The sequence below is a fragment of the Oryx dammah genome, unplaced genomic scaffold (assembly GCF_014754425.2).
Source record: "Oryx dammah isolate SB20612 unplaced genomic scaffold, SCBI_Odam_1.1 HiC_scaffold_3, whole genome shotgun sequence".
In the NCBI taxonomy this organism is placed as follows: Eukaryota; Metazoa; Chordata; class Mammalia; order Artiodactyla; family Bovidae; genus Oryx; species Oryx dammah.
Genome location: NW_024070187.1, coordinates 90,669,789 through 90,681,991, shown reverse-complemented (window position 1 = coordinate 90,681,991; position 12,203 = coordinate 90,669,789). Strand labels below are relative to the sequence as shown.

Below are 12,203 nucleotides of genomic sequence, written 5' to 3'. Positions count from 1 at the left end.
GAGCGGCTGCACGACCGGCCCCGCGGTTCGTGGCCTGCGCTGGGTCGCCGGCCACCTCACCTATGGCGCTTTCTTCCCGGTTCGGACCCGCCTGACTCATCTGGGATGGGTGGCAGGGGTGGGGGAGACCTCACAGGGCGGAGGGACAGGAGGAGGCGGGCCAGGCCCTTCCCCCGAGCCGGGGAGGAGGCGTTGCCAGGGCGCAGGTGAAGCCGGCTCCGGCCGATCCCGGGAACTTTCGCCGCGGGGACTCGCGGCGCGCGGCGCGCAGGGCCGGCCCAGGGAGCCGCCCTCTCCCACCTGGGCGGCGCGCGGGGCCTGTGGCCGGGGGGAGCCCGCCACCCTCTCGGCACGTTCTGGGTCTGCCCGCAGGCCGCGGCTGATGGAGGCGGGTGGCGCCACTCTGGGCGCAGGTGACACACTCCAGGCCAGGGTTTCCGCCGGCGCGGGAGAGCGCGGGGAGGGCGAGACGCAGACACCTCGGGGCCGGGGGACGACGGGGCCGCGATGGCCCGGGAGCTGAGCCAGGAGGCGCTCCTGGACTTTCTGTGCCAGGCCGGGGGCCGGGTGACCAACGCCGCCTTGCTGAGCCACTTCAAGAGCTTCCTCCGCGACCCCGACGCGCCCCCCGGCCAGCAGCAGCGCCGCCGCGAGCTTTTCAAGGGTTTCGTCAACTCGGTCGCCGCAGTGCGCCAGGACCCCGACGGCACCAAGTACGTGGTGCTCAAGAGGAGGTACCGGGACCTTGTAGGGGAGGAGGAGGGGCTGCGGCGACTCCGCGACCCGCCCGCGGCCGCCGCCCCTGCAGGGGGAGCTGCGCCCGGCTCCCCGCTCCCCGCGCGCCGGGGGGAACACCCGCAGCAACCGCAGCCGGGGAGGCGGATCCGGCGTGAGGAGGCGCCAGCAGGTGCCGCAGCCCCGGTCGCGGACGCAGGTTGCAATGGACTCCCCGCGGGCGGCGCCCGGGAGGCGGCGCGGGGAGGCGGCAGGCCGAGGGGCCGCTCCGGACATCGGGCGCCGGTGCCCGCGGCCGCGGTGGCGGCGGCTGCTCAGGACCCAGCCAGGTGCGCGGCGGCAGAGACGCAGGGCCGCTGCTGCTGGGAATGCCTCCAGAACGGCCTGGGGGGGCTCCCGGACCCCGCCACCGCCAGCGCCAGCGCCGCGGAGAAGCCGGCCCAGGACGACCGCGGGGCTCTCAGGCCGCAGCGGGAAGATGCGCCCGCGGAGCCCCCGCCAGGGCCTGCCGCGCCCCGCTCGCCGCCTGCCACCGTCGAGGCTGCTGCACCGCCCGCTGTCTTGTCCAGTCCCAGTCCCGCAGGAGATCTGCCCGCGCCGGTGACCCCGGGCTCCGTGCACTACTCCACTCTGCAGCAGCAGCAGCAGCGCACTCGCGAGTGGGTAGCCAGACACCCCCAGGTACCCGAGACCCGGGACCACGGCCCAGTCCGAGCCTGGTCGGTGCTGCCAGACGACTTCCCTCGGCTGCCCTCAGAGCAGAGCTCCTGGGTCCAGGAATCTGAGTCAGCGCCCGCGGAACCCCCTCCTCCTTCTCAGTCCCTCGTCGTTCCCACTGTTTCGGAAGTCTGGCCCGGGGATTCTCCGCTGGCAGTCTTTCGCAGCATTCGCTGTCAGCTGTCCCTCCAAGATTTGGAGGACTTCGTGGAACAGGAGAGCCATGGCAGTGAGGAGAGCAGCAGCGGCCCCAAAGAGTCCCCTGGAGGTTCTGAAGACGGGCAGCGTCTGGCCCTGGGAGCCCCAGATGGGAGAAGGCTCAGGAATCCAGCTGGGGCCCCTTCTCCAAAGGAGGCCAGGCCCACCAGGAGCCCCCAGGGCCTCAGGAATGTAGGAGACGCTCACACCTCTCAGCCGGTCTCCACAGGAGCTGATGGTCCTGCAGGCGACTCCCAACCTTTATCCTGGCCAGCTCCCAAACTAAGGAGATCCCTAAGGAGGAGCTCCAGAGCGGGGAGAGCCAAATTGTCCTCCTCTGATGAAGAGTGCCTTCAGGAGGATTTGCTGAAAAGGAGCCGGCGCCCACCCCGGCCCAGGAAACCCTCCAGAGTGGGAGCCATGTCCAGCCCAAGGGTGGATGCTGCATTGACAGGAGGACATGCAGACATTAAGGCTGCTGCTGCCGCTGAGCAGGATGGTCCACACAGCTGGTGGGCCCCTGGAGGGGACAGGCCCACGGCCTTGGTCCCCCACAGATCTTCCCAGCACAAGTCATCCCTTGTCCCCCTCGATGCCAGGGAGCATGAATGGATAGTGAAACTGGCCAGTGGCTCTTGGATTCGGGTGTTGAGTTTGTTCTGGGAGGACCCCCAGCTGGCTTTGCACAAAGACTTCTTGACCGGGTACACTGTCCTGCACTGGATAGCCAAACACGGTGCTCTCAGAGCCCTTCAGGACTTGATCTCAAGTGCACAGAAAGCAGGGGTTGCTCTTGATGTAAATGTGAAGTCCAGCTGTGGGTACACCCCCCTACACCTTGCGGCCATTCACGGCCACCAGGGGATCATCAAATTGCTTGTGCAAAGGCTGGCATCTCGTGTAAACGTCCGAGACAGCAGTGGGAAGAAGCCTTGGCAGTATCTGACCAGTAATACCTCTGGGGAAATATGGCAGCTACTGGAGGCCCCACGTGGCAAGCCCATTTTCCCCGCCTATTCGTTGGTTCGTAGCTCTTCCCCCACCAGGAAGGCCAAGAGCCGGGAAGTATCTCGACATGTCACCCGAAAGACTTCCTTAGCTGCACTCCTCAAAAGTCAGCACACCAAATGGAAGCTGGCCAACCAGTATGAGAAATGCCCCAATCTGAGGGAAAGAGAAGAGGACAGTGACTGAGGGAAGCCCCTCTCTCCAACATGGCCTCCACACCCTCATCCTTGAGCTATTCAGTGAGAGAATCCAGGGAGAGTGGAAAAATTGCCGAGGAGCTGGTTGAGAGGTCAAGTGAGATGGCCTGCCTGTTTACCTCCCTTTATTCTATGTCAGTGCATCCTGGGCCTTCAAGGTCATCCAAGCTTTCTAACGGTGAATGTAGACAAGGTGCCTAAACCTGGGTGTTCTTCCCCTTCCTTTGCCACCTGGGCACAGGTGGCCACGCCATTCTCCCAAGCAGCCACCCCAGGCCTTGGCTAGAGAGGGAACAGATGTCTAACAAGAAGAGAGGCAATTCAGGGAATTGACAAGCCTCAAACAAAATCCTCTCGCTGGCTAGGAGCTCTCTGGCTTCCATTCATTTGGAGAATAAATCTTGGCTGAGAGGAAAAGTACCAGGTTTGAAATCAGATGGTTCCTCTTCTTTCTTCTCTCTCTCTTTTTTTTTTGCGCATTCAAATCGGTGCAATAAAATGATTACTGGGGAGTAGAAGTTGCACTAAGAGATTCATCTACCCTATCCTCAGGTTTTCCTTTGAAGGTGACCTTTGGTGGCCAGTGCAAGATTAATGCCTCTTTTCAGAGAAGCAGTTGGGTAAGATCCAGTTGTGACGACATTCAGGCCCTGCTTTAAAAAAAAAAAAAAAAATCAAGACTAAGGGGAACTTTCCAAATGTAAAAACTGTATGGCTCATTTGCATAGTGACTGAAACCATCTTTTATGGAAACTCCTTCTGTGACAAACGGCAGAATTAGCATTAGTAGTTTTTAGTGGGTCTGAATGGCCAATATTCATACTCGTGAAAAGAGAAATGATTTTGTTCTGTGGATGCAATTAGGGTTGTGAGGTGAATGCATCCCCACCAGGAATTCTCTAAGCTGCTAAATATAATTTTATTTGCACTAAACTCGTTGCCAATTAAGAGTACATATTAGCCTGAGTTAGTGCTGTGTCTCTAACCGGAAGTGCTCTTTTATTTGTTTTTGATGAGACTGATCTCTGTGGATCCATGGAATAAAAGAATGACTAGTTAATAAACTGCAGTAGGACATCGAGATTTCAGAATGTCAGTTCCAAGAGAGTTGCAAGATTAAGTGTCCAAATCAAAATAGTTAATTTTTTATGGAGATATTTTTATGTGCTGTGGCAATGATGTTGTATTTTTAACATATGTTTGTGTTTCTTCTGGCTTTCCACCCCATTAAAATAGCAACAGATATTTGTAGTTTGTTGTTCTTATGCTGATTACTGTTAACTTTCTTCTTTACAAAATTGTGTCTCAGTGAATGTCAAATATTTTTGTTTCTTTGTTACTTCATAATTTTGCTGAAATAAATATCTTTCTGTTCTATTAGAAAACAAAAAACAGGCAGAATAAATAAATCTAAGTATTGCTTTTCTCCAAAAAGGCCTATACTCGGGATGAAACTTTAGCAAATCAAATCAAGAAAGCTACAGGTACAGATGGTAGGTGTATGGTTAGGAGAAATGAAATTTTTAAAGATAAAAGATAAACATTTATGTGAATACTCTAGTAAACCCGGTGGTCTCCAAGGGTGGAAAAAATCACAAAAATGTCAACTTTCTTTTAAAAGTCCAAGGAAATGTTTTTACTTTACCATGTTGTTAGCACAATGTCAATTTATTCAACAAGTATGTTTTCCTTAGTGCTTTGGGATTTATAAAGGCGAGTGGGACACTACTTCTCCCCTCTTGAACTTAAAGATCTAACAAGACTTTTTACTGATTGATTTATACCATACCTTTCTCCCAAAGTGTCTTTTAAAGTTGCATTATATTAGGTATAAGCTTTTGAAATTGAGACAAAAGAAAAAACAAAAAGATGCTTCCAGGAATGAGGACAAAACCACTCCGAAGCAAGAAGAAATTTTTTTTCTAAGTGTTGTAAGTACAAAATTAAGTGCTCCAGAGGATTTCTGAGGAGAGACTCCTTTGGGCTAGGAAAATCAGGGCGGGCTGCTGGAAGGCCAGGCATCTTTAGGTGAATGATCTTGGCTTTCCACAGAAACCAGCTGTGTTGGTTCTACCACATTCTTGACTGGCTGCCACGTGTGATTTCATAGCACAGCATTGACTGATTGCTCAATGGTTAGAACACAGTCCCAGGTTCATTCTTAGGAGGATCCATCAGGTCCCTCTGTCCACTATCACACCTCTGACTCTGATCAACTTTCCGACGTGGCTAACATGTATTTGGGGAGAATGGTGGGGCAGAAGAGGGTTTTGAGAGCGAAGCACAGACGTGCTGGAGTCACTCTTTTGCTCATGTCGTAAAGAACAGACTAGGAGGACTGCCCGGGCCAATCTCCTCCCAGCCTCTCCCTTCCACGCACCCCACACTGACGCCTTGCCAAATTACCAGAGTGTGAATGCTCTTACTCTCAAAGTTTCTGTCCTGGTGCCGAATTCTTTCAGCTTAGAATCCCTTTTGCTCCTTTCCTGGAGATACTGTATTTCAGAGGACAGCTCAGAGGTCGATGCCTTCGTGAAGGCAAAGCTTAGGGGTGTATTTGGAGGACACTTAGCTGCTCCTGACTGTGCTGGGTATGTGGCATCTGTGGTGTGGCAGCCTGAGGTGGTGTGGAGTAAGGTGAGGATGGAAAGGGAACTTAAGGTCAACTTGAAAAAGATCTTTTATGGTGTGCGTATGTGTGTGTGTGTGTGCTTAGTCGCTCAGTCGTGTCCCAGTCTGTGACCCTTTGGACTGCAGCCCACCAGACTCCTCTCTGTCTATGGAATTTTTCAGGCATGAATACTGGAGTGGGTTTCCATTTCCTCCTCCAGGGGATCTTCTCAACCCAGGGATTGAACGCAGGTCTCCTGCATTGCAGGCAGATTCTTTATTCACTGAGCCATCAGGCTTCCCCAATTTTATATGTCAAGACAAATAGTCATTTTAGAGGCTTCCCTAATAGTTCAGTGGCTGAGACTCCGTGTTCCCAATGCAGGGGGCCCAGATTAGGTCCCTGGTTGGGAACTAGACTCCAGATGCCACAACTAAGATCTGGAGCACCCAAATAAGTAAATAATTCTTTAAAAAAAAAAAAGCCTATTAAAGATAAAAAGAAAAATAGGCATTTTCCAGAAAGCCAAGGATTGTCCAATCTCCTCCAGAAAACCTTAGTGTAATACAAGTATGGAGACTTTCCTAATGTCTTAATTTGAAAGCAAATAAGTAGACACATAAATTGAAGTACTATATAGGATGTACTCAATTTTGAAGTTTCCCTTTCAGATTTTCCTTGCCTTTGATGTTAATGCTGCTTTGCTGGCAAATAGGGGGAGGCAATAAAATAATTTAAGAAATAAAAATTTATTGTTAGAGGCAAACATTAGAAACTGGTGATAATCTTAGCTCAACCACTTGCTTTTTTGTAGATAAAGTTGTAAAGTCATGAGTTTTAATCTTATATGTAATATCTACTATATAGTTATTTTCTGCTAGCAAAACTGCTTTTGGTTCAACATTTCAGGATGTTCCACACAGCATGCCATGACTTCCAGAGGATTTGATTTTCTTAATGCATTTTTTAAAGTAACAACTTTGATCTATATTTAATAGTTCACATACCATACAATTCGCCTACTTAAAGTATACAGTTTCGAGTATGTTCATAAAGTTGTGCAACCATTACCACAATAAATTCCTGTATATGTTTGAGAACTACTGACCCAGGGAATGAGGAGCCACTGACAGTTAATGCAGACACATGAAGACTGGGATAAAAAAAAAAAAAAGATTCCTCTTGCTGTAGCCAGGGAGACAAACTAGAAGCAGAGGTCAGTTAAGCTATTGTAGTGTCCTAGTTTCATACTGGAAATAGGATTGTTGACTCCATCAGCTGGATGAGGTGAGTGATTTTGAATGTCTAAGATAAGGAAAGAAAATTTTATTTGGAGGGGCTGCCTTAGTTGATTAAAATCAGAAAAAATTAAGTAAGCTCCAAAAGGATCTCTCCATTTCCTCTCATCTCAATGCCCTAGTTCAGTGATTCAGTTCAGTTCAGTCAGTTCAGTCGCTCAGTTGTGTCCGACCCTTTGCGACCCCATGAATCGCAGCACGCCAGGCCTCCCTGTCCATCACCAACTCCCGGAGTTCACTCACACTCACGTCCATCGAGTCCGTGATACCATCCAGGCATCTCATCCTCTGTCGTCCCCTTCTCCTCCTGCCCCCAATCCCTCCCAGCATCAGAGTCTTTTCCAATGAGTCAACTCTTCGCATGAGGTGGCCAAAGTACTGGAGTTTCAGCTTCAGCATCATTCCTTCCAAAGAACACCCAGGGCTGATCTCCTTCAGAATGGACTGGTTGGATCTCCTGGCAGTAGACCTCTTCACTACTGTGATGATGGTCTAGGTTCAAGTTGGCACTGACCTAAGAGTATGAATTCAATCTCTGTATAGGCTGTTATAGCACAGCAGTATTAGTGTGTGTGGTTGTGTTTGCTGACATCAAATAAATAATTTAAAATGTGTGATGAAATGGTAGATTGTGTAGTATTTAGGGTCGTGGCAATGAGCTGGGGTACCTGGGTTCCTGTTCTGGCTTGGACAGCCTTCAACTTGTTGGTTTTCTCATTTTTAAGATTTTTTTTTTTTTATTTAAAGATCAAGTGAATGAACACAAAGTCTTTAGAAAGTATCTGGTACATAGTAAATCCTCAATAAATGTTAGCTATTATTATTTTAAACACCATTCAAAACATACAGTTCACTTAAATTTTCCAGCTATGCTAAAGACAAAGAATTCTCTAGTTGATTAAAAAGGTGCTACAAGAATAAGATTTGCTGATAAAACCAAACACTTTTCCTTGTTTCAGATACAAAAAGAGCTTTTATGTCTCATTTGAAATGAAAAAGACTTTTCAACTATCTCTCCTGTGTAACAATCATGAGCTATTATGGTATGTCATTAAACAAAATTAGGTTTTAATTGAAGTCATGTAAACTATTATTAGCACCAGTCAAATTAGCAGCTCTGGTTTAGTCTGGAACAGAAACCCAGGCAGAGGTCTCAAGGGGTAAGGCTTATAGGGAGTCAAGTGTGTGTCTATGTAAAGCTACCATCACTCAGGAAATTTGAAATATCTAAATTCAACCATGCAGTAAACTTTACCAAAATTCCACTAACTTGGTCAAGATGAAGTCTCACTGATTTGAATTAAAAATTATTGATGTATTGAAATATTCTTCCTCTTTACTCTAGCATTTCTTGATTCTTAGCTCCCCAGTTGGCCTCCTCTTTTCTACTTTTAAGACTTTCTTTTTAAGGCATTACTGTATGTAAGTTATGCCTCAAACAAGAAAATGACAGGACAAATAAGGAGAAAGATATTTTTGAAGTTACATGTTGGCGTCAAAGCCAGAATTCTGTTTTCAGAGGGTCTGATTCTCCCATGTGTTCCATTTCTCCTTTTAAGAACAAAGTGACAATGAAAATCGCTCAGTCGGGTCTGACTCTTTGCAACACTCTATACAGTCCATGAAATTCTCCAGGCCAGAATACTGCAGTGGGTAACCTATCCCTTCTCCAGCAGATCTTCCCAACCCAGGAATCGAACCGGGATCTCCTGCATTGCAGGTGGATTCTTTACCAACTGAGCTACCAGGGAAGAGTGAATATTCCCAAATCCAGCAGCTATTAATAGGCATTTTAATGCCATCACACTTTCGGAAACCATAGTTGTTACTCTTACAGAACTTTATTTATTTGAATAAAACCAACTCAGTTTATATTCTTACGCCACAAGATTTATTGTTTTTATTTGAGATGTATCCAAGATTCTTAATAAAGGAAGGCATCTGCATAAAGCAGCTGACCAAGTGACCATGAAAACTCCTAATCCTGGGAGTGATCTGTGACTCTCTGAGAAAAGGATAATTTCTCTAAACACAGGACACAGACAGACGTTGCATTGGGTGCCACCTCACCACAACTCTATGTCCCTTATGTGTGTGTCACCTTACACGTTCTGTGGTCTCTTGGGTCCAGGTGTTGTCCTGCTAAAAGCTTCTTTAAGACGACCTGGAAAGCAGAGTGAAAGAACAGGTGGACTAGTATTACCTGGTAATCTCGGATCGTGGGCACAGGACTGTTTTCATTCTACCAGAGTTAACGTTTTCTCTTTATTGTGGTAAGCATCTGACTCGAATTCCACTTAGGAGATATTTCCTCAGGTTCAAAATTCCTTATGTCTTTATTTTCTATGAGTGAAGAAGAGAAAATCCTTATCCTTTATAAATTTAAAGCCACAGCATCCAGATACTGGCTTATGATAGGAATTGGATTTGCAGTAATGAACTGTTGGTGTTCCTTAAAAAACAAAACAAAACCACAATAAGAAGTTTACATAGACATTGTTATATTTTGTAATGTGGCAAGGTACCACAATACTCCCATTATCTGGTAGGTATGGGAAAGGGATTGCTTTGAATAATAAATTATGCTATTTCGTAAGAAGTTCTCACATGTACTTCACATAATTAATAGTTTAAGAAAATTGAACTACAATTAAATACACTCAGCACTAAAACTGAACAAAGTAATTTATGGTTTCAAAAAGCCATACAAGATCTATAATGCTTTGTGATTATTACTATAAATATCAATTATCTTTGCATTTAAATACACAGAACTAAAGTCAGTTGATGAAAGGTTGGGTTTGATAAATTTTACATCTATTTTCATATTTTTAAAGAATTTTAAAATCATATAAACAATACACGTTTATTGTAAAAAAAAAAAATCAGATAACACAGATAAAGAGAAGAGAACAAGAAAACCAAAACTTACCCTTTGGTGTGTATCTTTCCAGAATTTATAACAAAAATGAAGCTATACTGTGCATAGAAATTTCCAGCCTATTTTATTGCTTAATATGTTATTATTTTTCCACTTGAATTGGGTATTATATACTGAGTGCAAGGTCAAAGTTTAGATCTTTAAATGGCTGAAAGTGGGGCAGTTCAGAATTCATCTGTAGACCAGATTTTGCTTCGGTATCATTTCCTTTCCCATATAGGACTAGATCCTAAAGATATTAAGTTTTAAATTATTTTAAAAATCATTCTTTGCATTCATTTGACTTGAAGCAATGATTTTCTTTTGTTTTTCAGCAGACTTTTTTTTTTTTCTTTTTGCCCAGTGTTCTGGGTGCATGACTTTTTAGGCAGGAGGTCCCTCCTCCAGGAAACTGGTTGCCTGCTCCTGTTCATGGCAGGAAAACAAGAAGGTACTCCTGTTACTGCCCATCTCAAACCTGTGATTGTTCTGTTTGCTTGTGGGGTAGTGGAGACGTGAGACAGGTGTGAGCCAGATATGACTAAAGAACATTTATCAATACTATGCTTGATTGTTACTTAAAGTGGGCTAGATCTACCAGTATCACTGGTATTTTTTTTATTTTTTTTTTTTATAGCTAGGGAGAATATTTTAGAATGACTTTATCATTCAACATAAGAATGGAGAAGGGAATATAGTTATAGCAAAGGCTTTTTTTTTTTTTCTGATTGTATCCATCTTTTACTTAAAGAATTTCCTGAAGATGAAATTTGCTCCTAGTTTTTTATTTTCTATTAATAATAATACAAAACAATTCAAACATAGTTACAAAAGATATACTCTAGGGAGTAATAAGTTCTAATCATTTTCAATCCCATCAATTACTTTTACTTTTAATTTACTTTTAACTGACTAATGCTAACTAGCATGCATATTTTATTTTTTCTTCCACTATTTTCATTAACAGCATACTCCATATATTAAAGCAATTTTGCTAGCTTACATTTTTAATGGCCAGGAGGTATATCACTATGTTAATATGTAATAGTTTGCTTAGCTATTTCTCTACTTTTTGACATGCAGATCATTTCTCCCTATAATAGTACTGATATATCTTTTTGAAAATAATTGTGAGGTCCTTTCATTTCTTGGCTACTTTCCCAGGTGCAATTTAATAGCTTACATTTACATTTACCACTTTGAACTTCAAAGGGATCGAGTCAAATTAAAGTGACATAAGCAAGGAAGTAAAAACTAAAGAAATCTGAGTAAACTATAGACCACAAATAATGAATCACTGTTGGTTCATTAATTGTAATAAATGTACTATACCTACATAATATGGAAAACTATGTCGGGGGATATTTTAACTTTATATGCTATCTGCTGAATTTTCCTGTAAATCTAAAGCTGTTCTTAAAAAGCTCATTAGTCAAAAAAAAAGAAAAAGTACAGAGCAAAGATGGTAAAACCTTAACATGGAAAGGGTAAATAGTTCTTTATACAGTTCTTGCAGCTTTTCTCTAAGTTTAATTTATTTCAAACCAGAAATTTAAAAATATAACTGATTATCCCTTTTTTGGAACCACATCTATCCTAGATGCTCACCAATAGTTAATCTTGCAATGTAATAAGGGAGGTTGTTATTATTAACTAAAATTTGGTTCCCACCAATGGGAATCTCAAATGGCTTGTTACTAGGCAGAATCTGGGTTCTCCACAACTGGGAAGGGGACAGGTCTGACCAAGGATAGCCAGAGGCTGAATGTCTCCTGGCCAGGTAAATAAAGGTGCAAGTGCCATCCAACAGGTATATCCCAGAAGCCATTTGAGTTTTAAAAATGTATCTTGAGCCTCTGTCCCCTCTGGTATTGGTTTTCAAAGGACCCTGAATTCCCTGTAGTCTGTTGCCCACCACCTCCACTCTAATGACTCCCCCACCCCACCAACTTCGTAGAGGTACTGTCTGGGGCTGGAAAGAGGTGGACCTGCATGTATGGACCAATAGTTTAGCTTGTGGCTTAAAAAAAAAGTATCAAGAACAGCAAAAAAAAGAAGAGACTTTCCCTGGTGATCCAGTGGCTAAGACTCCATGCTCTCAATGCAGGGGGCTTGGGTTCCATCCTTGTCAAGGAACTAGATCCCACATACTGCAACTAAAGATCCCACATACCTCAAATAAAATTTAAAAAAATCCCACATTTAAGACCCAGTGCAGCCAAAAACAAAACAAACCAACAACAAAGAGCAGTTAACAGATTTAACAGTTAACTGCAGTAAACAGATTTTGTTGAAGCCTTTTTTTTTTTTCCCCTTACAAGCTCTTCTTTGTGGGTCTAACACTTGACCAATCATTGCACTTGAATTACATGTCTGCTGGAGAAGTAGAACTCCGGGCTGGCTACAATTTGTAGCCAGTGAAATTCCCTTTAGAATTAGGTGAGAGCTTCCAGCACAGATTTCCTTTTCCTTTCATCACTGACTCCAAGCAGTTGGACATGTACTTGGCAAGGGCTGGG

At 45.0% G+C, this 12,203-nt stretch overlaps 1 protein-coding gene across 1 annotated transcript; it reads left to right on the top strand.

Moving 5' to 3' along the window:
• The first annotated feature begins 507 nt into the window (after positions 1 to 507).
• SOWAHB (sosondowah ankyrin repeat domain family member B) lies at positions 508 to 4,100 on the top strand. Its single transcript, XM_040237144.1, has one exon. The coding sequence runs from the start codon at positions 508 to 510 to the stop codon at positions 2,842 to 2,844; it is 2,337 nt and encodes a 778-aa protein (XP_040093078.1). The 3' UTR covers positions 2,845 to 4,100.
• The last annotated feature ends 8,103 nt before the right edge of the window (positions 4,101 to 12,203 follow it).